This window comes from Oncorhynchus tshawytscha, linkage group LG09 (assembly GCF_018296145.1).
Source record: "Oncorhynchus tshawytscha isolate Ot180627B linkage group LG09, Otsh_v2.0, whole genome shotgun sequence".
Lineage (NCBI taxonomy): Eukaryota > Metazoa > Chordata > Actinopteri > Salmoniformes > Salmonidae > Oncorhynchus > Oncorhynchus tshawytscha.
The window spans coordinates 22724230-22751857 of record NC_056437.1 but is presented as its reverse complement, the minus strand read 5'-3'; the positions used below and the strand labels follow the sequence as shown (position 1 = coordinate 22751857).

The following is a 27628-nucleotide window of genomic DNA, read 5'->3' as shown; positions in this document are numbered from 1 at the left end:
CAGTAGGTAGGTCTGCACGAACACAAAGAGAGGGTAGCCAATGGATCTTTTATTGAATAGATTTGTATCATTGGTCTTTATAGGCTTCAGACGGTGTTACAGTTAACAGATGTGATAGATGGTGATGTAGGTAAGGGATGAAGATTTTTTCACTAGGGTGAATAGAAACAAGACATTGTTTTTACATTATGCCATAAACTTGGGCAATAAAGGGCAAACACTTATACTCATGTCACCAAACTGGAAGGCTCAAAGATACACATTAGCATCGATGTACAATATTAGTGCTCTATGGGCAACAAACAAGCACAATCAAATTAGCACCCATGCTGTAGGGAGAAATATAATATGTATTTACAGTAACCTAACCAAAGGAATAACTCCAACTTGGCCGCCACACACCACATTCATATGATACTCACTGTCAATGACCGCATCTGTCACATGCTAGTTTGGTTGAAAGGGCGCTAATAACTGCAGCTGGGGGGGCATTTAAAGGGGTAGGCCCACCTCTTTCAGGTGCACGTGATTGTTCTTAATGAGCTTTGATGGAGGTGTGTGGCGACAAATGAGGGGAGAGCTCACCTCCAGGCAGCAAGGGAGTGGGAGGGGTGTTGTACAGGACCCTTTTCCACCGTGAAGTATAAATTGCTGTCGTTATTCCACAATTTTATTATATGCCTATGGCTTCATCATTTGCAGGGGTGAAATTTGGAAACACAAGCCGAGGCTATATGGAAATCGATGCGCACTGACAGTAGCGCCGAACATATCGAGTTGATTTATGCACTCAAGAATGTTTTAATTATGTGCCCAGACTATTATATATGTTTTGACCATTTCTATTATATTAAATATTAGCCGCTATCAGAAGCCACCGTCAATAATACCCACATACATTGCCTTCAGAAAGTATTCATACCCCTTGACTTTAAAAAAAAAGGGGGAAAAAGTTGGCAAATTTATTGAGAATGAAATACAGAAATATCTAATTTACATAAGTATTCACACCCCCGAGTCCATACTTTGTAGTCTTGGGTATTTCTGTATCAGCTTTGCACATCTAGGTTTGGGGATTTTCTCCCATTCTTTTTTGCAGATTTTCTCAAGCTCTGTTACGTTAGATGGGGAGCGGTGGTGAACAGCAGTCTTTAAGTCATTCCACAGATTTTCAATGGGATTCAAGTCTGGGCTTTGGCTGGGTCGCTCAAGGACTTTCACATTCTTGTTCTGAAGCCATTCCAGCGTTGCTTTGGTTGTATGCTTGGGGTCAGTGTCCTGTTGTAACATAAATCTTCGCCCCAGTCAAAGGTAATTTGCTCTCTGAAGCAGGTTTTCATCAAGGATTTGCCTGTATTTGGCTCCATTCATTGTTCCCTCTATCCTTACCAGTCTCCTTATCACTGAAAAGCATCTCCATAGCATGATGCTGCCATCACATGCTTCACGGTAGGGATAGTGTTAGACAGGTGCTTTGCAGTCAAGCGAAAGAGTACCAATTTTTGTTTCATACCTTAAGCTCTCAGGTGTGCTACCATGTGCCTTTTTCTCAGGAGTGTCTTCCGTCTGACCACTCCCCCATAAAGCTCAGATTGTTGAAGTGCTTTAGAGACTGTTGTCCTTCTTGAAGGTTCTCCCATCTCAGACAAGGAACTCTGTAGTTCTGTCAGAGTGGTCATTGGGTTCTTGGTCACCTCCCTGACCAAGGTCCTTCTTACCCGGTTGCTCAGTTTCGTCGGACGGCCAGATCTAGGCAGAGTCTGGGTAGCTCCATATTTTTTCAATTTCCCACTGATGGAGACCACTATGCTCTTGGTTCCGTTCAACACTCTAGAAATGGCTTTATACCCTTCCCCAGATAAACTGTATGCCTGATCACAATTCTATCTTGGACTACATGGCATCAAAGACATAAAATCTATGAAATAACACATATGGAATCATGTAGTAACCAAAGTGGTAAAAAAATCTAAATATATTTTAGTTTTTAGATTCTTCAAAGTAGCCAGCCTTGATGACAGCTTTGCACACTCTTTGCATTCTCTCAACCAGCTTCACCTGGAATGCTTTTCCAACTGTCTTGAAGGAGTTGTCACATATGTTGAGCACTTGTTGGCTATTTTCCCTTCATTCTGCAGTCTAACTCATCCCAAACCATCTAATGTGGCGGCAGGTAGCCCAGTGGTTAGAGCGTTGGACAACCGAAAGTTTGCAAGATCGAATCCCCAAGCTGACAAGGTAAAAATCTGTTGTTCTGCCCCTGAACAAGACAGTTAACCCACTGTTCCTAGGCCATCACTGAAAATAAGAATTTGTTCTTAACTGACTTATAATATATATATATATATATATAAATATATAAATAAAAATTGGGTTGCAGATCAGGTCATCTGATGCAGCACTCCATCCACTCTCCTTCTTGGACAAATAGCCCTTACACAGCCTAGAAGTGTGTTGGGTCATTGTCCTGTTGAAAACAAATGATAGTCCCAATAAGCGCAAACCAGATGGGATGGCGTATTTCTGCAGAATGCTGTCGTAGCCATGCTGGTTAAGTGTGCTTTGAATTATAAATAAATTACAGACAGTGTAACATCCATTGCTTGACCCAAGCAAGTCTCTTCTTATTATTTGTGTCCTTTAGTAGTGGTTTCTTTGCAGCAATTTGACCATGAAGGCCTGATTCACACAGTCTTCTCTGGACAGTTGATGTTGAGATGTGTCTGTTACTTGAACTGTGTGAAGCATTTAATTTGGGCTGCAATTTCTGAGGCTGGTAACTGTAATGAACTCTCCAGCAGTGGTAACTCTGGGTCTTCCTTTCCTGTGTCGGTCCTCATGAGAGCCAGTTTCATCATAGCGCTTGATGGTTTTTGCAACTGCACTTCTAGAAACTTTCAAAGTTCTTGAAATTTTCCGGATTGACTAACCTTCATGTCTTAAAGTAATGATTAACTGTCTTTTCTCTTTGCTTATTTGAGCTGTTCTTGTGATAAAATGGGACTTGGTCTTTTACCATATAGGGCTATCTTCTGTATACCAACCCTACCTTGTCACAACACAACTGATTGGCTCAAACACGTTAAGAAATAAAGAAATTCTACAAATGAACTTTTAACAAGTCACACCTGTTAATTGAAATGCATTCCAGGTGACTACCTCATGAAGCTGGTTGAGAGAATGCCAAGAGTGTGCAAAGCTGTCATCAAGTCAAGGGTGGCTACTTTGAAGTACATATATTCCATATGTTTAATTTGTGTGGAAAATAGTCAAAATAAAGAAAATCCCTGGAATGAGTTGGTGTGTCAAAACTTTTGACTGGTACTGTATGTAAATAAGATATGTGTTTCATTTTCAATAAATTAGCAAAAATGTCTAAAAACATCTTTTCACTTTGTCATTATGTGGGATTGTTTTTAAAACAATATATTTAATCATTTTTTAATTCAGGCTGTAACACAAAATGTGGAATACGTCAAGTGGTATGAATACTTTCTGAAGGCACTGTACATAATGACTGTCACTTTAGTGCAGGGACTGTTCATTTCCTTAAATTTGTAGTCTACATTTTGCATCATTCCATTACATCGTCTAGGCCTCCCTTTCTTGCCTCTGTCACGTCCATGTGGATGTTTCGGAGGGTCGCTATTAATGGTGGACATGCAGTATTAGCGTATTACAAGTTGTGCAATAATTTGGGACACGTAGCCTTTTTAAATCATTATGGGAAGCAGACCATACATAGCAGTTTAAACCTGGAGCCTGGCGCACCGTTCATGGCGACTGGACCGTTGTCATCACAGTCCGTGGATTTATTGGACTACTGTTCAATTTCTATTGTACACCTTTCTCACCTTCCAATATCTAATGGGTTGATCTATTGAATATGGCAACTTCAGGATAAATCAAACCACTGTAATTTTGATTCACCAATATATTTTGTGTATGAAGGCTCTCCAACCCTGTTTATGTATGATTTCTAAATACTTTCCTAAGCCTAAATAATCTATAAAATCAGAGTATTTTAAAATCTACCAATTGGTGATGAATATGTGTGTATTTCCATGGGTTGCTTCGATTGATCCCTATTCTGAACCCATTCATTTGATACATATTATAGTGAGTTTGTCGAGAAAATTTTAATTAAAGGTACACCGTATTCAAAGGGATGGCTTTAGATAAATGTACTGAAAACCCTATTGAATGAAATCTGTTGGCCAGCAAATGGGAAGGTTTTCAGTGGTTGAATTACATTTATTCAGTGTGCGCAAGGGAACCACACCTACAACATGGGTGGGTAACGTTGGTTATCATTTTGCAAGCAGAACAGCATGGTTAATAGTTAATAGAAGCTTCATTTCCAAAAATTCCCAGCAGTCAAAACGATTTGTTTTTGAGACAGGGGTGTGTCAACAAAGCTATGTTGTATTCATTAGGTATCTCATAGCTAATTTGTAAAGATGCATTACAAGCTCAATTATTGCAATAACCATGGCCATTTGCACAACAATTAATCTATAATCGTCACAGCCCTAATTAGAATCACTCCACCCAGGCTCCAATCACCCTGTTGAGTCCAGCATTCCTGTTAATATCATCCAGGAGGATTCCATTGGTTCCATGTGGGATAATCTTAGGAGTGCCCTTAGAGCAGTGGCCTTTCCTCCCACCAGAGGACTCAGGGTTCTCGTTAAATACTCTGTTAGGGGGCGGGAAGTTGAAGCGTGTATTAACCACCCCTGTTGTTGTTTTTTGTGAACAGGCCCTGCAGGCCACTGCAGCCTGGAACCCCCTGCGGAAGTTCTCATTGAAGAAGCCATAGATGATGGGGTTAATCCCGCTGTTAAAGAAGGCCAGCCAGTGGGCCACAGGGAACAGGTAGCTGCTGAGGAAGTCAATCTGCTGCGTGTCCAGATCCCTGTAGTCAGTTAGTAGCATCAGCGTCCACAGAGGCAACCATGACACCATGAAGAGCACTGCCACCATGATCAGCATGTTGATCACTTTAACCCTGCGTTGGGAATGGGCCCTCCGCACCTCTGCCAGCCTCACCTGCCTCAGGTTGACGGAGAGCTTGGCAATGATGCAGCCATACATGATGCTGATAACACCCAGGGGGGCCAGGTACACGTGCACGAAGATGACCATGGTGTAGACACGACGCATCTCAGGCTGGGGCCATTTCTCAAAGCAGACGAAGACAGGGTATGTCTGGTTGTCCTGGACCAGGTAGGTGTCTTCCAGGTGAATGATGGTCAGGGTAGCAGCCGAGGGGCAGATTATAGCAAACGCCAGCACCCAGATGAAGAGGATGGTGACGAGAGCAGTCACAGGCCTCATTCGGTGTCTAAAGGGGTACACAATACCTGTGAACCTGAGAGAAGGGGGAGGTAGGGAGGAAAAAAACAGACAGAGGGAGAGAGAGAGAGGAAGAGAGAGAGAGGAAGGGGGTAGGGAGGAAGAGAGAATGCCACAGAGAGAAATGTTTGGCTTGACAATTACAGAAATGGAGTTGACAAGAGCACAAACAGATCTGTGACAGGATAGTGCGGTGGTGTGGTGGTGGATTACCTGTCAACAGCTATGGCCACCAGAGTGAAGACTGATGCTGACACTGACATCCCCTGGACCAGGTTGCTCATGGTGCATGTAATCTGGCCAAACGGCCATCCTGGAAAGAAAGACTGCATTACACACAAGCGGTATCCCGGTTGCTACACCAAATATTTTAATCTTAACTAATCTTAATGTGTTTCGATTGAGAATGGATTTTAATACTGTAGATGTGTGGATATACATTGCGTTAAGGGAGCAAATGGCCCAGAAAGGGATGGGAAATGCATACATTTAATAGATACAGTTGAAGTTGGAAGTTTACATACACCTAAGCCAAATGCATTTAAACTCAGTTTTCACAATTCCTGACATTTAATCCAAGTAAACATTCCCTGTCTAAGGTCAGTTAGGATCACCCCTTTATTTTAAGAATGTGAAATGTCAGAATAATAGTAGAGAGAGTGATTTATTTGAGCTTTTTTTTCTTTCATCACATTTCCAGTGGGTCATGGTTGGGATGGTGTTCTTCGGCTTGCAAGCCTCCCCCTTTTCCTCCAAACATAACAATGGTCATTATGGCCAAAAAGTTATATTTTTGTTTCATCAGACGAGAGGACATTTTTCCAAAAAAGGTACGATCTTTGTCCTCATGTGCAGTTGCAAAACGTAGTCTGCCTTTTCTTATGCCGGATTTGGAGCAGTGGCTTCTTCTTTGCTGAGCGGCCTTTCGGGTTATGCCGATATAGGACTCATTTTACTGTGGATATAGATCATTTTGTACCTGTTTTCTCCAGCATCTTCACAAGGTCCTTTGCTGTTGTTCTGAGATAGAGTTGCGCTTTTCACACCAAAATACGTTCATTTCTAGGAGACAGAACGCGTCTCCTTCCTGAGTGGTATGACGGCTGTGTGGTCCCATGGTGTTTATACTTGCGTACTATTGTTTGTACAGATGAACGTGGTACCTTCAGGCGTTTGTAAATTGCTCCCAAGTATGAACCAGACTACAGTTTTTTTTCTGAGGTCTTGGATGAGTTCTTTTGATTTTCCCATGATGTCAAGTAAAGAGGCTCTGAGTTTGACAGTAGGCCTTGAAACACCTCCAATTGACTCAAATGATGTCGATTAGCCCATCAGAAGCTTCTAAAGCCATGAATTTTCCAAGCTGTTTAAAGCCACAGTCAACTTAGTGTATGTAAACTTCTGACCCACTGGAATTGTGATACAGTGAATTATAAGTGAAATAATCTGTCTGTAAACAATTGTTGGAAAAATTACTTGTGTCATGCACAAAGTAGAGGTCCTAACCGACTTGCCACAACTATAGTTTGTTAACAAGAAATGTGTGAAGTGGTTGAAAAACGAGTTTTAACGACTCCAATCTAAGTGTATGTAAACTTTCGACTCCAACTGTAGCCACCGGGCACAAGCTGGTTGAATCAACATTGTTTGAATTTCAGTTTTCAATGTATTGTGATATGGAATCTACATGGAAAGTACATTGAATTCGAAAAAGGTCTAAACTTTTGTTTTGAGGGTGAAATTTCAACCACAGGATTATGTCATCATAGTAACCAATTTTCAACATAGACAAACCGTGTATAAAATATGTATAATTGGTACCTTTGAAACAACATCCGATCTTCAATGTTACATCCACTACCTATTACTGGAGAGTTGATCTACAACTATTAATTTGTTATCCCATCCAGGGTTTTAACCATGCCCAACCCTGCTTAGCTTTTATTTTGTCACTGACTAGTACCGATATATCACTAAATATATTCACTGTTGCTATCAAAGTCATTCCAAAGGGTAGGTTTGACAGAGCAAATGAAATGTAACCATATATATTTCTAAGTCATATATCATGAATTGTACTATTTTGGCCTATATAACATTTGCAAAATCATAAACAGCTATTGTCTCAATTCAACCCAGGGTTCAACTAAAAATATGCAAAACATAGTTCATAAATTGGTGTGATTGGTCAAAAGACCAATTAGTGGAAAATATCAGAATTGGGCTGCCTGTGTAAACGCAGCCTTATAAGGCCTATGGTTTCAAGCTTTAGTTGATTTAAAATGTAATCTTCAAATTCATCATTAATATTTGATTTTAATTAATTTATGACAATCTCCATTACCCGATGCCAATGGCAACAGCTAGTCTTACTGGGGTCCGACACATAAAGCAAAGACATTACAGACAAAAGACTTTACAATTGACATACATTTAAAAACATTGACATGTAGTGTGTGTGGGTGCATCTATCAGTTACACATACATGTCAGTACATAAACACAACACTTGGAATATGTTGGATTCACGTCTCCATTTCAACCTAAAAAAAAGTTAAAGTCTATTTCAAATCAAATCAAATCAAATTTTATTTGTCACATACACATGGTTAGCAGATGTTAATGCGAGTGTAGCGAAATGCTTGTGCTTCTAGTTCCGACAATGCAGTAATAACGAGCAAGTAATCTAACTAACAATTCCAAAAAAACGACTGTCTTATACACAGTGTAAGGGGATAAAGAATATGTACATAAGGATATATGAATGAGTGATGGTACAGAGCAGCATAGGCAAGATACAGTAGATGATATCGAGTACAGTATATACATATGAGATAAGTATGTAAACCAAGTGGCATAGTTAAAGTGGCTAGTGATACATGTATTACATAAGGATGCAGTCGATGATATAGAGTACAGTATCAACGTATGCATATGAGATGAACAATGTAGGGTAAGTAACATTATATAAGGTAGCATTGTTTAAAGTGGCTAGTGATATATTTACATCATTTCCCATCAATTCCCATGATTAAAGTGGCTGGAGTAGAGTCAGTGTCATTGACAGTGTGTTGGCAGTAGCCACTCAATGTTAGTGGTGGCTGTTTAACAGTCTGATGGCCTTGAGATAGAAGCTGTTTTTCAGTCTCTCGGTCCCAGCTTTGATGCACCTGTACTGACCTCGCCTTCTGGATGACAGCGGGGTGAACAGGCAGTGGCTCGGGTGGTTGATGTCCTTGATGATCTTTATGGCCTTCCTGTAGCATCGGGTGGTGTAGGTGTCCTGGAGGGCAGGTAGTTTGCCCCCGGTGATGCGTTGTGCAGACCTCACTACCCTCTGGAGAGCCTTACGGTTGAGGGCGGTGCAGTTGCCATACCAGGCGGTGATACAGCCCGCCAGGATGCTCTCGATTGTGCATCTGTAGAAGTTTGTGAGTGCTTTTGGTGACAAGCCGAATTTCTTCAGCCTCCTGAGGTTGAAGAGGCGCTGCTGCGCCTTCCTCACGATGCTGTCTGTGTGAGTGGACCAATTCAGTTTGTCTGTGATGTGTATGCCGAGGAACTTAAAACTTGCTACCCTCTCCACTACTGTTCCATCGATGTGGATGGGGGTGTTCCCTCTGCTGTTTCCTGAAGTCCACAATCATCTCCTTAGTTTTGTTGACGTTGAGTGTGAGGTTATTTTCCTGACACCACACTCCGAGGGCCCTCACCTCCTCCCTGTAGGCCGTCTCGTCGTTGTTGGTAATCAAGCCTACCACTGTTGTGTCGTCCGCAAACTTGATGATTGAGTTGGAGGCGTGCATGGCCACGCAGTCGTGGGTGAACAGGGAGTACAGGAGAGGGCTCAGAACGCACCCTTGTGGGGCCCCAGTGTTGAGGATCAGCGGGGAGATGTTGTTGCCTACCCTCACCACCTGGGGGTGGCCCGTCAGGAAGTCCAGTACCCAGTTGCACAGGGCGGGGTTGAGACCCAGGGTCTCGAGCTTGATGTCGAGCTTGGAGGGTACTATGGTGTTGAATGCCGAGCTGTAGTCGATGAACAGCATTCTCACATAGGTATTCCTCTTGTCCAGATGGGTTAGGGCAGTGTGCAGTGTGGTTGAGATTGCATCGTCTGTGGACCTATTTGGGCGGTAAGCAAATTGGAGTGGGTCAAGGGTGTCAGGTAGGGTGGAGGTGATATGGTCCTTGACTAGTCTCTCAAAGCACTTCATGATGACGGATGTGAGTGCTACGGGCGGTAGTCGTTTAGCTCAGTTACCTTAGCTTTCTTGGGAACAGGAACAATGGTGGCCCTCTTGAAGCATGTGGGAACAGCAGACTGGTATAGGGATTGATTGAATATGTCCGTAAACACACCGGCCAGCTGGTCTGCGCATGCTCTGAGGGCGCGGCTGGGGATGCCGTCTGGGCCTGCAGCCTTGCGAGGGTTAACACGTTTAAATGTCTTACTCACTTCGGCTGCAGTGAAGGAGAGACCGCATGTTTCCGTTGCAGGCCGTGTCAGTGGCACTGTATTGTCCTCAAAGCGGGCAAAAAGTTATTTAGTCTGCCTGGGAGCAAGACATCCTGGTCCGTGACTGGGCTGGGTTTCTTCCTGTAGTCCGTGATTGACTGTAGACCCTGCCACATGCCTCTTGTGTCTGAGCCGTTGAATTGAGATTCTACTTTGTCTCTGTACTGGCGCTTAGCTTGTTTGATAGCCTTGCGGAGGGAATAGCTGCACTGTTTGTATTCAGTCATGTTACCAGACACCTTGCCCTGATTAAAAGCAGTGGTTCGTGCCTTCAGTTTCACACGAATGCTGCCATCAATCCACGGTTTCTGGTTAGGGAATGTTTTAATCGTTGCTATGGGAACGACATCTTCAACGCACGTTCTAATGAACTCGCACACCGTATCAGCGTATTCGTCAATGTTGTTGTCTGACGCAATACGAAACATCTCCCAGTCCACGTGATGGAAGCAGTCTTGGAGTGTGGAGTCAGCTTGGTCGGACCAGCGTTGGACAGACCTCAGCGTGGGAGCTTCTTGTTTTAGTTTCTGTCTGTAGGCAGGGATCAACAAAATGGAGTCGTGATCAGCTTTTCCGAAAGGGGGCGGGGCAGGGCCTTATATGCGTCGCGGAAGTTAGAGTAACAATGATCCAGGGTCTTTCCACCCCTGGTTGCGCAATCGATATGCTGATAAAATTTAGGGAGTCTTGTTTTCAGATTAGCCTTGTTAAAATCCCCAGCTACAATGAATGCAGCCTCCGGATAAATCGTTTCCAGTTTGCAGAGAGTTAAATAAAGTTCGTTCAGAGCCATCGATGTGTCTGCTTGGGGGATATATACGGCTGTGATTATAATCGAAGAGAATTCTCTTGGTAGATAATGCGGTCTACATTTGATTGTGAGGAATTCTAAATCAGGTGAACAGAAGGATTTGAGTTCCTGTATGTTTCTTTCATCACACCATGTCACGTTGGCCATAAGGCATACGCCCCGCCCGTCTTCTTACCAGAAAGATGTTTGTTTCTGTCGGCGCGATGCGTGGAGAAACCCGCTGGCTGCACCGCTTCGGATTGCGTCTCTCCAGTTAGCCATGTTTCCGTGAAGCAGAGAACGTTACAGTCTCTGATGTCCCTCTGGAATGCTACCCTTGCTCGGATTTCATCAACCTTGTTGTCAAGAGACTGGACATTGGCAAGAAGAATGCTAGGGAGTGGTGCACGATGTGCCCGTCTCCGGAGTCTGACCAGAAGACCGCTTCGTTTCCCTCTTTTTCTGAGTCGTTTTTTTTTTTTTTGGTCGCTGCATGTGATCCACTCGGTTACACTGGTTGTAAGGCAGAACACAGGATCCGCATCGCGAAAAACATATTCTTGGTCGTACTGATGGTGAGTTGACGCTGATCTTATATTCAGTAGTTCTTCTCGGCTGTATGTAATGAAACCTAAGATGACCTGGGGTACTAGTGTAAGAAATAACACGTAAAAAAACAAAAAACTGCATAGTTTCCTAGGAACGCGAAGCGAGGCGGCCATCTCTGTTGGCGCCGGAAGTACTGTCGCCGGAAGTATTTAAACTGCATTTAAAGTTTGCAGAGATTCGATTTATTCCTTAACTTTGATTTTGGTTGATATGGAGACGTGAATCCAACATTTAATATTATTAATATATCAACTATTAATATTTGTAGACAAACTGGATTTTGTATTGTGTTTGGTTGTGTCACGACTCCGACCGAAGGACACTCCCCTTCCCGTTCGGGTGGCGCTCGGCGGTCGTCATCGCCGGCCTACTAGCTGCTACTGATTATTTCCTCCCCCTCCTTATGTGTTGATTGTGTGCACCTGTTTTGAGTTAGGTAGTAGGCTTTATTAGTCAGCCGGCCCGCAGGGTTCCTTGTGCGGGATTAATTATTGTGATCGTCTGTTTGGTGTACTTATGTGCACGTCTATTGGGTTTTGTGTTTTCCCATTTTGTGGGTTTTCCCTGGACGGTTTAAGTCCCCCTGTTTGGGGCATTTGTTTGTTCAGTACGCCCTGTGTTTTTGTGAGGGTTGGCTTATGTTCAGCGTTTGTGTCAGTGCATTAAAATAGCACTCCCTGAACTCTCTGCTTCCTGCGCCTGACTCCTCACCCACTACACTCAGACCGTTACAGAATCCCGCACCAACTGGAATGGAGTCAGCAGGAGCAACAGCCACTCCCCTCCCATCGATGGAAGAGAGGGTTCTACATCACACCACCGTTCTCCATCGGATTGGAACGGTGATGGATCTGGTGATGGAGAGAATGGACCGATGGGAGAGAAGCGGTCTCCTCTCTCCACCTTCGGCCCCTCCTCCTCAGGACTCCCCATCTCCCGACTCCAGCACCCTCCGTCTTACGCTCCCAAGGGTCTATGATGGAACGGCAGCAGGGTGTCAGGGGTTCTTACTCCAGCTAGAACTGTACCTGGCCACCGTCAGACCTACTCCCTCGGGAGCGGAGAGGGTGAATGTCCTCATTTCCTGCCTCACGGGTCGTGCTCTGGAGTGGGCAAATGCAGTTTGGAATGGCCCAGACTCAGCGAAGGAGCACTACCCCGAGTTTTCTCGCCGTTTCCGCGCCGTGTTTGACCATCCTCCAGATGGCCGAGCGGCGGGAGAACGACTATTCCATCTCCGGCAGGAGAAAAGGAGCGCCCAGGATTACGCGTTGGAATTCCGTACCTTGGCAGCAGGATCCGGGTGGAACGACAGGGCCCTTATCGACCACTGCAGGTGTAGTCTCCGGGAGGACGTCCGCAGGGAGCTAGCGTGTCGGGACACCGCTCTTTCTTTGGATGAGCTAATTGACATGTCCATCCGACTGGACAATCTGCTGGCGGCCCGCGGGCGTTCGGAGAGGGTCCTGTGTGTTCCACCACCCAGCACCTCCACTCCTGTTCCGATGGAGTTGGGAGGGGCTTTGCCGAGGGGTACCGGAGGAGGAGGCTCCCTCTGCACCAACTGTGGTCGGAGAGGACACACGGCCGATCGGTGCTGGGAGGGTCCGTCTGGGAGTCGAGATGGCAGGCGGAACATTTCTCGATCACCCCAGGTGAGTCAGCACCAAACTCACCCAGAACCCCCTGGTCACATGTTTGTCTTGATTTTTTTTTCTTAACTTTTTCCCCTCTTCCCAGCATAGGGCGCTAGTCGATTCAGGCGCAGCTGGGAACTTTATGGATCGCGGACTTGCTATTAAATTAGGTGTTCCGCTTGTGCCGATAGATTCTCCCTTTCCCGTGCACTCCCTAGATAGCCGGCCATTAGGGTCAGGGGTGGTCAGGGAGACCACAATCCCACTGGACATGGTAACGCAGGGGAATCATAGGGAGCGTATCAGTCTCTATATTATTGATTCGCCTGCGTTTCCAGTGGTGTTGGGGATTCCCTGGCTGGCCCGGCACAATCCTAAAATTTTGTGGAGACAGGGGGTTCTCCAGGGGTGGTCAGAGGAGTGTTCTGGAAGGTGTCTGGGAGTTTCCGTCGGTGCCACCTCGGTGGAAAGTCCAGACCAGGGTCCCACAGTGTGCATTCCCCCCGAGTATGCCGATTTGGCAATCGCTTTTAGTAAAAAGAAGGCGACTAAATTACCACCACATCGATCGGGAAGGGATTGTGCGATAGATCTCCAGGTAAACGCTGCGCTTCCCAAGAGTCACGTGTACCCATTGTCCCAAGAGGAGACGTTGGCTATGGAGACATATATCACGGAGTCTCTGGGACAGGGGTACATTCGGTCCTCCATTTCACCGTCTCCTCGAGTTTCTTTTTTGTGAAGAAAAAGGAGGGAGGTTTGCGTCCTTGTATTGATTATAGAGGTCTAAATGCCATCACAGTGGGGTTCAGCTACCCACTACCTCTCATTGCTACGGCAGTGGAATCCTTTCAGGGAGCGCAGTTCTTCACAAAATTGGATCTCAGGAGCGCGTATAGCCTGGTGCGTATTCGGAAGGGAGACGAGTGGAAAACCGCATTTAGTACCACATCGGGCCACTATGAGTACTGCGTCATGCCGTATGGGTTAAAAAATGCTCCAGCCATTTTTCAATCCTTTGTAGACGATATTCTCAGGGACCTGCACGGGCAGGGAGTGGTTGTTTATATCGATGACATTCTGATCTACTCAGCCACTCACGCCGCGCATGTGTCTCTGGTACGCAAGGTGCTTGGTAGACTGCTGGAGCATGACCTATACGTCAAGGCTGAGAAGTGTGTGTTCTCCAAACGAGCCGTCTCCTTTCTGGGTTATCGCATTTCCACCTCGGGGGTGGAGATGGAGGGTGACCGCAGTAAGGCCGTGCGTAATTGGCCGACTCCAACCACGGTAAAAGAGGAGCAGCGGTTTTTGGGTTTTTCCAACTACTACCGGAGGTTTATCCGGGGTTTTGGCCAGGTAGCGGCTCCAATTACCTCACTGCTAAAGGGGGGCCCGGTGCGGTTGCAGTGGTCAGCGGAGGCGGACAGAGCTTTCAACAGGTTGAAGGCGCTGTTCACGGATGCACCCGTGTTGGCGCATCCGGACCCCTCTCTAGCGTTCATAGTGGAGGTGGACGCGTCCGAGGCTGGGGTGGGTGCCGTGCTATCACAGCGCTCGGGTACGCCACCAAAACTCCGCCCCTGTGCTTTCTTCTCCAGTAAGCTCAGCCCAGCGGAGCGTAACTATGATGTGGGGACCGGGAGTTGTTAGCGGTGGTCAGGGCTCTGAAGGTGTGGAGACACTGGCTTGAGGGGGCTAAGCACCCCTTTCTCATCTGGACCGACCACCAGAATCTGGAGTATATTCGGGCAGCTAGGAGACTGAACCCGTGGCAGGCAAGGTGGGCCATGTTTTTTACTCGATTCCGGTTCACTTTATCATATAGACCGGGCTCCCAGAACGTGAAGGCGGACGCACTGTCCCGCTTTTACGACACGGAGGATAGGTCCACCGAACCTACTCCCATCCTTCCGGCCTCAAAGCTGATGGCACCGGTGGTATGGGAGGTGGACTCGGACATCGAGCGGGCGTTACGGGCTGAACCAGCGCCTCCTCAGTGTCCGGCGGGGCGGAGGTACGTGCCGCTTGGTGTTCGGGACCAACTGATTCGGTGGGCTCACGTCCTACCCTCCTCGGGTCACCCTGGGGTGAGGAGGCCAGTAGGAGCCTTCGGGAAGGTATTGGTGGCCTACCTTGGCTAGGGACGTTAAGGTTTATGTCTCCTCCTGTTCGGTATGCGCCCAGAGTAAGGCTCCTAGGCACCTTCCTAGAGGGAAGTTACAACCCCTCCCCGTTCCACAACGGCCATGGTCACATCTATCCGTAGATTTCCTGACCGACCTTCCCCTGTCTCAGGGCAACACCACGGTTCTGGTGATTGTGGATCGGTTCTCTAAGTCCTGCCGTCTCCTCCCGTTGCCCGGTATCCCAACGGCCCTACAGACTGCGGAGGCATTATTCACCCACGTCTTCCGGCACTACGGGGTGCCGGAGGACATCGTTTCTGATCGGGGTCCCCAGTTCACGTCCCGAGTATGGAGGGCGTTCATGGAGCGTCTGGGGGTCTCGGTCAGCCTGACCTCCGGTTATCACCCTGAAAGTAATGGGCAGGTGGAGAGAGTAAACCAGGAGGTGGGTAGGTTTCTGCGGTTGTACTGCCAGGTCCGGCTAGGGGAGTGGGCGAGATACATCCCCTGGGCGGAAATGGCCCAGAACTCATTACGCCACTCCTCTACTAATGTGTCCCCCTTTCAGTGTGTGTTAGGGTACCAGCCGGTCCTGGCACCGTGGCATCCGAGCCAGACCGAGGCTCCTGCGGTGGAGGAATGGGTGCAGCGCTCCAAAGAAACCTGGAGGGCCGTCCAGGAATCCCTTCAACAGGCTAGTGGACGGCAGAAAAGGAGTGCTGACCGCCACTGCAGTGAGGCCCCCGTGTTTGTACCAGGGGACAGGGTCTGGCTCTCGACCCGAAACCTGCCCCTCCGCGTGCCCTGCCGGAAGCTTGGGCCGCAGTGTGTAGGGCCGTTCAAAGTCCTGAGGAGAATAAACGAGGTGTGTTATCGATTACAACTCCCTTCCTATTATCGTATTAACCCCTCGTTTCATGTGTCTCTCCTCAGGCCGGTGGTAGCTGGTCCCCTACAGGACGGTGAGGTGCTGGAGGTCCCTCCTCCCCCTCTGGACATCGAGGGGCCCCCGGCGTATACGATACGGGCCATTCTGGACTCGAGACGCCGGGTGAGGGGCCTGCAGTACCTCGTGGACTGGGAGGGGTACGGTCCGGAGGAGAGGTGCTGGGTACCCACCAGGGACATTTTGGATCCGTCAATGTTGAGGGATTTCCATCGCCTCCATCCGGATCGCCCTGCGCCTCGTCCTCCGGGTCGACCTCGAGGCCGGTGTCGGCGCGCTGCGGGAGCCACGCGTCAAGGGGGGTACTGTCACGACTCCGACCGAAGGACACTCCCCTTCCCGTTCGGGTGGCGCTCGGTGGTCGTCATCGCCGGCCTACTAGCTGCTACTGATTATTTCCTCCCCCTCCTTATGTGTTGATTGTGTGCACCTGTTTTGAGTTAGGTAGTAGGCTTTATTAGTCAGCCGGCCCGCAGGGTTCCTTGTGCGGGATTAATTATTGTGATCGTCTGTTTGGTGCATGTCTATTGGGTTTTGTGTTTTCCCATTTTGTGGGTTTTCCCTGGACGGTTTAAGTCCCCCTGTTTGGGGCATTTGTTTGTTCAGTACGCCCTGTGTTTTTGTGAGGGTTGGCTTATGTTCAGCGTTTGTGTCAGTGCATTAAAATAGCACTCCCCTGAACTCTCTGCTTCCTGCGCCTGACTCCTCACCCACTACACTCAGACCGTTACAGGTTGTCAATGCAAACAAATATCAATATTTGAATGAGATCTTCTGCTTGGATAGATCCATTGGTGCCACTGATTTAGTCTGGTTTTTCTATAAATGAATACTAAACTATGTGTTGGATTCACCTCTATCTCAACTAAATTAAATTTGAAATGAACTTGAAATAAAGTCTGATTTGACTTAGTCCTATTCTTTAACTTTGATTATTGGTTGAGATTGAGACGTGAATCCAACATATCAATTATTAACTTAGAGACAAACTGCAATTAAAACCAAACTAAGTCAGTGGCACAAAAGATACATTTCCTTCAAATGTTGATATTTGGTTGCATTGACAATCACACACATTTCAATTACACTTTTGCAATGTCGAAAATACTCTATTAACTTGTTACAAGTTAACAAATTATATGCTGGATTCATGTCTCCAACTAAACCAAAAATCTTAAAGAGTAGGATTAAGCCAGTGGCTCAGATGACACTATCCAAGCATTAGATAGGCTATCCTTTAAATGTTGATTTTGGACCAATGTGTAAACCAAACACAATGCAATAATACTTTTGTAATACAGTAGCCTAAAGTTAAGGCTATGTTACAAACGAATGTAACAGTATTTATTCAACCTTAAAATGAGTAACACATCCATGGCCACATTTTGAGGTTAGCCTATTGTAAATGTCTTCTTATGTAGACCTAACCAGAGAAAGAGTGCATTTTCAAGATAACATGCAAAGATTGCAGATTTTCTACACAATTGCTATAATAATATGTGCAGAATTTTGAACAACATTGATCACTTGCAATGTAATTTTAATGTAATCTCAACTGCAATACAGGGCCCGGTTTCCGAAAAGCATTTTAAGCCTAAATTCATGGGGAGAACCTTTGTAGGCGCATCATTAAATCTCTGAGTTGTTTCCCAAAACCAGACCTGGTGCAAGGACAGACGCTGGCAGATGAGAAGCAAGTACAGAGAGTGAACATTTAATGAATAACGGAAATGAAACGAAACACGGACATCGTCTGGACAAGGGAAACATAATGACAATAATGCTGGCACGGGGATGAAACTGAGGAATAGACTGATATAGGGGATGTGATCAAAAACGTGATGGAGTACAGGTGAGTCCAATGAAGTGCTGATGCATGTAACAATGGTGACAGGTGTGCGTAATGATGGGCAGCCTGGTGCCCTTGAGCGCCAGAGAGGGTGGGCGGGAGCAGGCGTGACAGTACCCCCCCCAGGACGAGCCGCTGAGGCGTAGGATCCTGACGAACCGGCTGAGGCATGACGTGGGATGGGAGCCTGCCGGGCCAACCGAGGCAAGAAAACCTCTCGAGTCAGCTAAGCCATGGAAGCTTGACGAGCCAGCTGAGGCATCCCCGGTTCCTTCAGCAGCAGCAACAGGACCCGACGTCACCAAACAAACAAAAAACAAAAAAACTCCCTGATGCTTTCATATTGGTGTCATCATTCTGTAAGATCAGACACTGGGAGACGAGAAGCAAGCACAGGGAGTGAACATTAAATAAATAACAGACATGAAACAAAACACGGACAGCATCTGGACAGGGGGAACAAAACAACATTAATGCTGACACAGGGATGAAACTGAGAAATCAAAATGTGTGGAGTACAGGTGAATCTAATGAAACGTGGATGCGCGTAATGATGGTGACAGGTGTGCGTAATGATGGGCAGCCTGGAACCTCAGGGACCAGAGAGGGGGAGTGGGAGCAGGCGTGACACCCGGTACCAGAACTAATCAGTTGGACGGCATTCGATTTCCAAAGGCTGGCCCGTTTTTTCACAGGGCCTCCTATGTGTGGCAGACAAAAACACATTTAATAAATGGGTACAGTTGCAACCCGTCATTCACGGCAGGTGGGGCAGAGCATGTTATTTTGGCATTCATTTGTGTCACATATCAGTTTGCGAACAATGTAAAAACAAATGTATTGAGAGAATAAAGCCAAATACAAACATGATCTCTTTCTTGCTTTCTTGAAAATGACAGCTCCAAAATAGAGATGTTTCAGCCTAGCTCAGTGGTTTCTGTGGTGGAGGGGCAACTAGTGGAAAATACAGAGCTTAGGCATTGGTAATCTTCTCTAGTGTCATCGCAGAATCTACTGGGAGAGCTAGGCAGTTCAAGCCCCCTTGGGTGCTGCCATAGATTTTTCATTAGAAGTGACCATCCTAGAAGGCTCAAGGTCATTGACTATAGATAAAATGACATCAAATCACGTAATATCTACAAAGCTTTGATTGGACTGATCATATCAACAACATACTTTCAAAACCTTAGCTAGCAAGCTAGACATGTTAAGCCCTCGACATGTTGCTAAATTTATCTGAACTAATGACTATCTGAATTTCTGTCTGTGTCCATTTTGAAAGTGCTGAACGAATAGGCTTTTTATCGAATTACACAAATCCACAAGGAGTGAGTAGAAACCACTATGTTTTTTTAAAAGGCAGTAAATGAGGCTGAATTTGTTTTAACTAGGCAAGTCAGTTAAGAACAAATTCTTATTTTCAATGGCAGCCTAGGAACAGTGGGTTAATAGCCTTGATCAGGGGTAGAACAACAGATTTGTACCTTGTCAGCTCGGGGAATCGATCTTGCAACCTTTCGGTTACTAGTCCAACGCTCTAACCACTAGGATACCAGTCGCCCCGAATGAACTGTTTAGCTGCCAGACAAGACTCCGCTGTGTAGGTGTAACGATGGTGCTGAAAGGAAAGTTCTGCTGTTGGGACAGCTTATGTAGGCCCTAACAGTATGGGCACAGTTTGTCACCGTTATAGTGCAAATAATGTATTGTTTAGTGTTGTGCTGTGTTGTGTAGTGGCTTTGCTGTCATGCATCTAAAAACAAAATGGGGAGTGCCCCACCAAGATTTACATGCTAAAATCGCCACTGAATGGGTGTAGGTAGTAAAGACCATAGGCAACTCATGAGTTTCAAGTTTGGAGAAGCTTACAATTTATTCTTCCATTTCTACTGATCTGTGTGCCAGTTATGAATATGTATAAATGCAAATTTTCTAAGAAGAGTTTCATTTGAATAATATTGTTTCTGTTTCTCAAAATCATTGTTTGTTTACTTTTAGATTTTTACCATTTTATTTCAGATGTTTATTATTAACCACGTTGACAATATATATATAGATTTTTAAAAAATGTAACTAGGCAAGTCAGTTAAGAGAAAAATAATTATTATTTACAATGACGGACTAGGAACAGTGGGTGAACTGCCTTGTTCAGGGGCAGAACAACATATTTTTACCTTGTCAGCTCGGGGATTCAATCCACCAACCTTTCGGTTACTGGCCCAACGCTCTAACCACTAGGCTACCTGCCACCCCAAAAGGAAGCGCCTAACGTGTCACGTGATTAATAATAAACATCTGAAGTAAAATGGTAAAAATCTCAAAGTAACCAGGCTACCTAAGTATGGTTCTCAATCAGGGACAACGATTGACAGCTGCCTCTGATTGAGAACCATACCAGGCCAAACACAGAAATCCCAAATCATAGAAAAAAGAACATAGACAACCCACCCAACTCACGCCCTGACCATACTAAAACAAAGACATAAAAAAAGAACTAAGGTCAGAATGTGACAGTACCCCCCTAAAAGGTGCAAAATCTGAACCTACAGGGGAGGGTCTGGGTGGGTGTCTGTCCGTGGTGGCGGCTCTGGCGCAGGACGGGACCCCACTCCACCATAGTCTTTCTACGCCTCTTTACCTGCCTCTGTGGCCTCTTTAGAGCGGCGACCCTTGCCACCGACCTTGGACTGGGGACCCTAGCCACGGGTCCCGAATGGACAGGAGATTCCGGCAGCACCGGACAGGCGGGAGACTCCCGCAGCTCCGGAGTGAAGGGCGATTCCGGCAGCGCCGGCGTGACGGATGGATCCGGCAGCTCCTGGCTGATGGGCGGCTCTGGCAGCTCTTGGCTGACGGGCGGCTCTGGCAGCTCAGGACAGACGGGCGGCTCTGGCAGCTCAGGACAGATGGGAGACTCTGGCAGCTCAGGACAGACGGGAGACTCTGGCAGCTCAGGACAGACGGGAGACTCTGGCAGCTCAGGACAGACGGGAGATTCCGGCAGCACCGGACAGGCGGAAGACTCCAGCAGCTCCGGAGTGAAAGGCGATTCCGTCAGCGCCGGCGTGACGGACGGCTCCGGCAGCTCCTGGCTGACGGGCGGCTCTGGCAGCTCTTGGCTGACTGGCGGCTCTGGCAGCTCAGGACAGACGGGCGGCTCTGGCAGCTCAGGACAGATGGGAGACTCTGGCAGCTCAGGACAGACGGGAGACTCTGGCAGCTCAGGACAGACGGGAGACTCTGACAGCTCAGGACAGACGGGAGACTCTGACAGCGCTGGGCAGGAGGAAGACTCTGGCAGTGCTGGAGAGGCGGGAGCACCTGTAGGGAGGAGACGGAGAGACAGCCTGGTGCGGGGGGTTGCCACCGGAGGGCTGGTGTGTGGAGGTGGCACCGGATAGACCGGACCGTGAAGGCGCACTGGAGGTCTCGAGCACCGAGCCTGCCCAACCCTACCTGGCTGAATGCTCCCCGTAGCCAAGCCAGTGCGGCTAGGTGGAAAAGCCTGCACTGGGCTGTGCTGGCGAACCGGGGACACCATGCGTAGGGCTGGTGCCATGTACCCCGGCCCGAGGAGACGCACTGGAGACCAGATGCGCTGATCCGGCTTCATGGCACCTGGCTCGATGCCCACTCTAGCCCGGCCGATATGCGCACCGGGGACACAGTGCGCCTCACGGCATAACACGGTGCCTGGCCGGTCCCTCTCTCTCCATGGTAAGCACGGGGAGTTGGCTCAGGTCTCCTAACTGACTTAGCCACACTCCCCGTGTGCCCCCCCCCAATAAATTTTTGGGGCTGCCTCTCGGGCTTCCAGCCGCGCTGCCGTGCTGCCTCCTCATACCACCGTCTCTCGGCTTTCGCTGCCTCCAGCTCTGCCTTGGGGCGACGATATTCTCCCAGCTGTGCCCAGGGTCCTTTGCCATCCAAGATCTCCTCCCATGTCCAGGAGTCTGGAAATCTCTGCTGCTGCTGCCCGTTACCACGCTGCTTGGTCCTTTGGTGGTGGGTGATTCTGTAGCGGCTATCCTCTTCCTCTTTTGAGGAGGAGTAGGAGAGATCGGACCAATGCGCAGCGTGGTAAGTGTCCATCTTTTAATAATGTAAATGAACACTGAAAAAAAAAAGTGAACGAACGAAACCGAAACAGTTCAGTCTGGTGCAGAAACAAACACTCAACAGAAAACAATCACCCACAACTCAAAAATGAAACCAAGCTACCTAAGTATGGTTCTCAATCAGGGACAACGATTGACAGCTGCCTCTGATTGAGGACCATACCTGGCCAAACACAGAAATCCCAAATCATAGAAAAAAGAACATAGACAACCCACCCAACTCACGCCCTGACCATACTAAAACAAAGACATAACAAAAGAACTAAGGTCAGAACGTGACACACATCTCTCTTCTCTGCCTGTCTGCCTCCCTTTTTATCTGTCTTGACCTGAGCTATTGTTAGTGAAGTTCAACATTGTATCAAATTATCACAGGGTCCGTCCGGAAGCTGTCTCTAAGAAACTTGCAACATTGAATCAACTAGCCTATTCTGGGCCCTCAAAGTTTCCTGCACCAGTGAGCTTGGGACAAAAAGCAGTTTTTTTATGACGTTTCCACTGGATATATGGGATTATCAGATCATGATATCTTGCCCTTTCACACTGAAGCTTAGTGATCAACAAGGACGGGAGTGTTGATAGATTTTTCAAATACTGAGGAACTACATGTATCATTCGCAATGGCTGATAGAAAAACAGACTTTGTTGCCTTGTGTGAGGCGAAGAAAACATGAGTGGTGAGTTAAGACAATCAGAAATAATACATTGCCAAATGGGCACCTTCTTACATATGCATGCAAGGAAACAATCCACAGCATTTAAAAATAACAATAGCAATAACAGTGGTAGGCTTGATTACCAACAACGACGAGACGGCCTACAGGGAGGAGGTGAGGGCCCTCGGAGTGTGGTGTCAGGAAAATAACCTCACACTCAACATCAACAAAACTAAGGAGATGATTGTGGACTTCAGGAAACAGCAGAGGGAACACCCCCCTATCCACATCGATGGAACAGTAGTGGAGAGGGTAGCAAGTTTTAAGTTCCTCGGCATACACATCACAGACAAACTGAATTGGTCCACCCACACAGACAGCATTGTGAACAAGGCGCAGCAGCGCCTCTTCAACCTCAGGAGGCTGAAGAAATTCGGCTTGTCACTAAAAGCACTCACGAACTTCTACAGATGCACAATCGAGAGCATCCTGTCGGGCTGTATCACCGCCTGGTACGGCAACTGCTCCGCCCACAACCGTAAGGCTCTCCAGAGGGTAGTGAGGTCTGCACAACGCATCACCGGGGGCAAACTACCTGCCCTCCAGGACACCTACACCACCCGATGTTACAGGAAGGCCATAAAGATCATCAAGGACAACAACCACCCGAGCCACTGCCTGTTCAACCCGCTCCAGAAGGCGAGGTCAGTACAGGTGCATCAAAGCTGGGACCGAGAGACTGAACAACATCTTCCATCTCAAGGCCATCAGACTGTTAAACAGCCACCACTAACATTGAGTGGCTGCTGCCAACACACTGACTCAACTCCAGCCACTTTAATAATGGGAATTGATGGGAAATGATGTAAAATATATCACTAGCCACTTTAAACAATGCTACCTAATATAATGTTTACATACCCTACATTATTCATCTCATATGTATACGTATATACTGTACTCTATATCATCTACTGCATCTTTATGTAATACATGTATCACTAGCCACTTTAACTATGCCACTTTGTTTACATACTCATCTCATATGTATATACTGTACTCGATACCATCTACTGTATCTTGCCTATGCCGCTCTGTACCATCACTCATTCATATATCTTTATGTACATATTCTTTATCCCCTTACACTTGTGTGTATAAGACAGTAGTTTTGGAATTGTTAGTTAGATTACTTGTTGGTTATTACTGCATTGTCGGAACTAGAAGCACAAGCATTTCGCTACACTCGCATTAACATCTGCTAACCATGTGTATGTGACAAATACGATTTGATTTGATTTGATTTGACAATAAGATAATGATCCTCTGTGGGTAAGGCATGTTCCATGGTGAAGTATTTTGAATGATTTTATTTAGACAGGTGTAATTATTTAATTTTGTTGAAACATCAATTTACTTTTGGGAATTCCAGCATCCTAATAGTGCACTGTACACCCGCACAGTGCAGGAACACAACCTCTCCCTCAACGTCAACAAAATGAAGGAGCTGATTGTTGACTTCAGGAAACAGCAGAGGGAGCAAGCCCCTATCCACCTTGACGGGACCACAGTGGAGAAGGTAAAAAGCTTCAAGTTCCTCTCCGTACACATCACTGACAATCTGAAATGGTCCACCCACACAGACAGTGTGGTGAAGATGTGCAACAGCACTTCTTCAGGAGGTTGAAGAAATTCAGCTTGGCCCCTAAGACCCTCACAAACTTTTACAGATGCACAATTGAGAGCCCCCTGTCGGGCTGTATCACCACCTGGTACGCTAATTGCACCGCCCACAACCGCAGGGCTATCCAGAGGAGTGTGCGGTCTGTCCAACGCATTACCGGGGGCACAGGCAATCTACAGCACCCGATGTCACAGGAAGGCCAAAAAGATCATCAAGGACATCAACCACCCTGAGCCACTGCCTGTTCACCCGCTACCATGCAGAAGGTGAGGTCAGTACAGGTGCATCAAAGCTGGGACCGAGAGACTGAAAAACAGCTTCTATCTCAAGGCCATCAGACATCACTAGTAGGCTACCATCTGGTTACTCAACCATGCACCTTAGAGGCTGCTGCCCTACAGTATATACATAGACATGGAATCACTTTAATAATGGAACACTAGTAACTTTAATCATGTGTACATACTGCTTTACTCATTTCATATGTTACTGTATTCTATTCTACTGTATTTTAGTCAATGCCACCCCGACATTGCTTGTCCTAATATTTAAATATTTTTTAATTCCATTCTTTTACCTTTAGATTGTTGTGTATTGTTGTACATTTTTAGATACTACTGCACTTTTGAAGCTAGGAACACAAGCATTTCGCTACACCTGCTATAACATCTGCTAAATATGTTTATGTGACCAATACAATTTGATTTTGATTTTAACTTTCCTTTCCAATTCACAAGAGGCTGAAACCAGAGATCTGTCATGATGAGATGCTCAAGTCACCACCTTAACAATGGGGAGTCTTTGTCTCAAAGGCTGGGAGGCAGACGACAAGTTTAGGTCTGCATATTATGCCCATAGAAACGCACTGGGTTTATACTGGACAGATTTTGGCGAGTGCTCTCTCGCTTTGCCGCTTCGTCTCTGCTGACACTCTATCGTCGGACAAAGCATCCGCGTGATCTAAACAGCGCATGTAGCCCATGCAACTGATGCTGTCTGGACAGAAATAGTATGACATGCCATACTCTTTTGGTCCAGACAGCATCAGATACGTGGTCTACACATACTGAGACAGAGGGTCGCTGTTTCGCTCACTCGGAAACTTTAACTGAGATTGATGCATCTTTCTGTCGGCGCGAATCTCGGTCAAATAAATGATCAATATTTCAATATTTTATTTGGAAGGGCAAGCAGATAAATTTGGGCGGGGCAAGCCCCCAAAGGTCCTCCCACAACTCTGTCCCTGCCCAAAACCATCGTTATTAACTATTCACTTGAAAACACTCATAATCTAAGTGTGCGTCAGACCACTCAAAGAACAACGAAGTGCGTCATTAGATGTTTTTTTTGCCCATAGCATCATGTTATACACAGAACATCTCCGCTAAACATAAAATCACATGGTTTGTCCGCCTCTCTGTGACCGCCGATAATTCAGAAAACAAAGTTGACTACAAATACAAAGTTGCCAATGTCTTTGCAATTGCGACGTATAAAACTTAATATAAAAATATAAAACAGAGATGACTGTATTAAAAAATAAATACAGTAGGCTATAGGCTAGGCCAATTTCAATTATATTGAAATACATTTAATACATTCAATTGAGATATATTTAGCTACTTGTAGGCTACTGTCTGTAATTTGTCTCAATATATTTCATGATGTGTAGCCTAAGGTGCCCAATGATGTGCCAAATATTTTAGTGCATTATTACAGGGTAAGTGTTAGAATTAGCCACCTCAATATTTGCAGTCATAGGTAACAATATCTTTCTAGGAGCTGATCCGTCGTCACTATTGTGGAATAATTTGAACGTTAATGTAAGATTTGAATGGAGAATGCTGATCCAAGAGCAGCGTTGCCTTTCTTTTGATCCAATAGGTATCAACACATGCTTCAACAACGCACTCAGCACCTGTTACATCTTCGGCCATTGTAGGAAACATGCATCGTTAAAACACTTATTGTCTTCTCCTTTTTTCCCTTTGTGCTGTTTGTGCCCAACAATGTTTGTACCATGTTTGTGCTGCTGGCATTTTGTGTGGCTACCGGGCTGTGTCATGTGTTGCTGTCATGCTATGTTGTTGTCTTAGGTCTCTCTTTATCTAGTGTTGTGGTGTCATGATGTGTGTTTTGTCCTACATTTGTATTTTTAATCACAGTCCAGTCCCTGCAGGAGGCCTTTTGCCACTTGATAGGCAATCATTGTAAATAAGAATTTGTTCACAACTGACTTGCCTAGTTAACGAAAGGTTAAATAAAAAATAAATAATAGTAAGCCTAAATTCCAACACTATGGGAAACCAGGCCCAGGTTATTTGTTTGTGCTTTTAGATGAAGTAGTTGTATAAATACAACATTTCTGACATTGTATTCCCCTTTGAACTTTATTGTGCTTGTAAATTGTTGAAAGTGCAGTGATAACACATTTAGATGACAACTAACTCAAATCTGACATTGTTTTAACTTTTTCCTTTGGAATTTTGTTGTGCTTTTTATAGATGGATGAAAGCATAGTGAATTAAACAAACATTTGGATTTCAAGAAACATATGGCTGTCTTTTTGTGTAGGTAAATAAAGGTTGAAATCTCATTGAACAACTTAACCAAATATTACCCAAAATTCCCAGTTGAAATGATGTGGTGTGCCCAGTGGGTATGCAATAATTAATTATCAACAGCAAGTTGATTGAAAATCAGCCTTTTCACTCCAGACTTTCTCACACTTGGTTGACTCAACTGGAGACAGCCTCGAGCTGTAAAAGCCAGACTGAAACCTTTGATCCCTTCATAGAAAGTTAACACTCTCGCCTCCAGAACCATATGATTCCCCTTACTGAGGGGATCCCGCATCAATTTCTGCATGTGCCCTACGCATTTCTGCTCCCTCCACTCTCTCACCTGATATTAGGCTGTCAATCAAAGTCGTTGGAACGCAGAACACTCCAATGAGCAGGTCACTGATGGCCAAGTTGAGGATGAAGAGGTTGGTGACGGAGCGCATGTTGCGGTTCCGGAGGACCACCAGGGAGACCAGCATGTTCCCCCCGACGCAGAGCAGGAGAACTGCCATATAGCACAGGATATAGATGACAGACATGCCGGTGGAGTGCAGGTAGTAAGGCATGTAGGTGCGGTTGGCTCTGTCCATAGTGGCACTGTCCATGGTGCTGTTCACAGCAGTTTCATTCAGTGACGCAATCTCCATTTTCACAAGTCACCTTCCAAATGGAATCACATCAGAAAAACGTGTTATAGCCTACATATTGGCAGAGAAACCTAGCAGATACAAATATATATTTTAAAAGAAACGCAAGGAATATAAAAGAAA

At 46.1% G+C, this 27628-nt stretch overlaps 1 protein-coding gene across 1 annotated transcript; it reads right to left on the bottom strand.

Annotated features, from left to right (window-relative positions):
* Positions 1-4418: 4418 nt before the first annotated feature.
* npffr1l1 (neuropeptide FF receptor 1 like 1) lies at positions 4419-27505 on the bottom strand (the record flags this gene model as incomplete). The annotated part of the gene is made up of 3 exons (XM_024430773.1): positions 4419-5374; positions 5572-5671; positions 27199-27505. Coding segments are annotated over 3 exons (1239 nt in total), but the record flags the coding sequence as incomplete, so codon positions are not given.
* Positions 27506-27628: the final 123 nt, after the last annotated feature.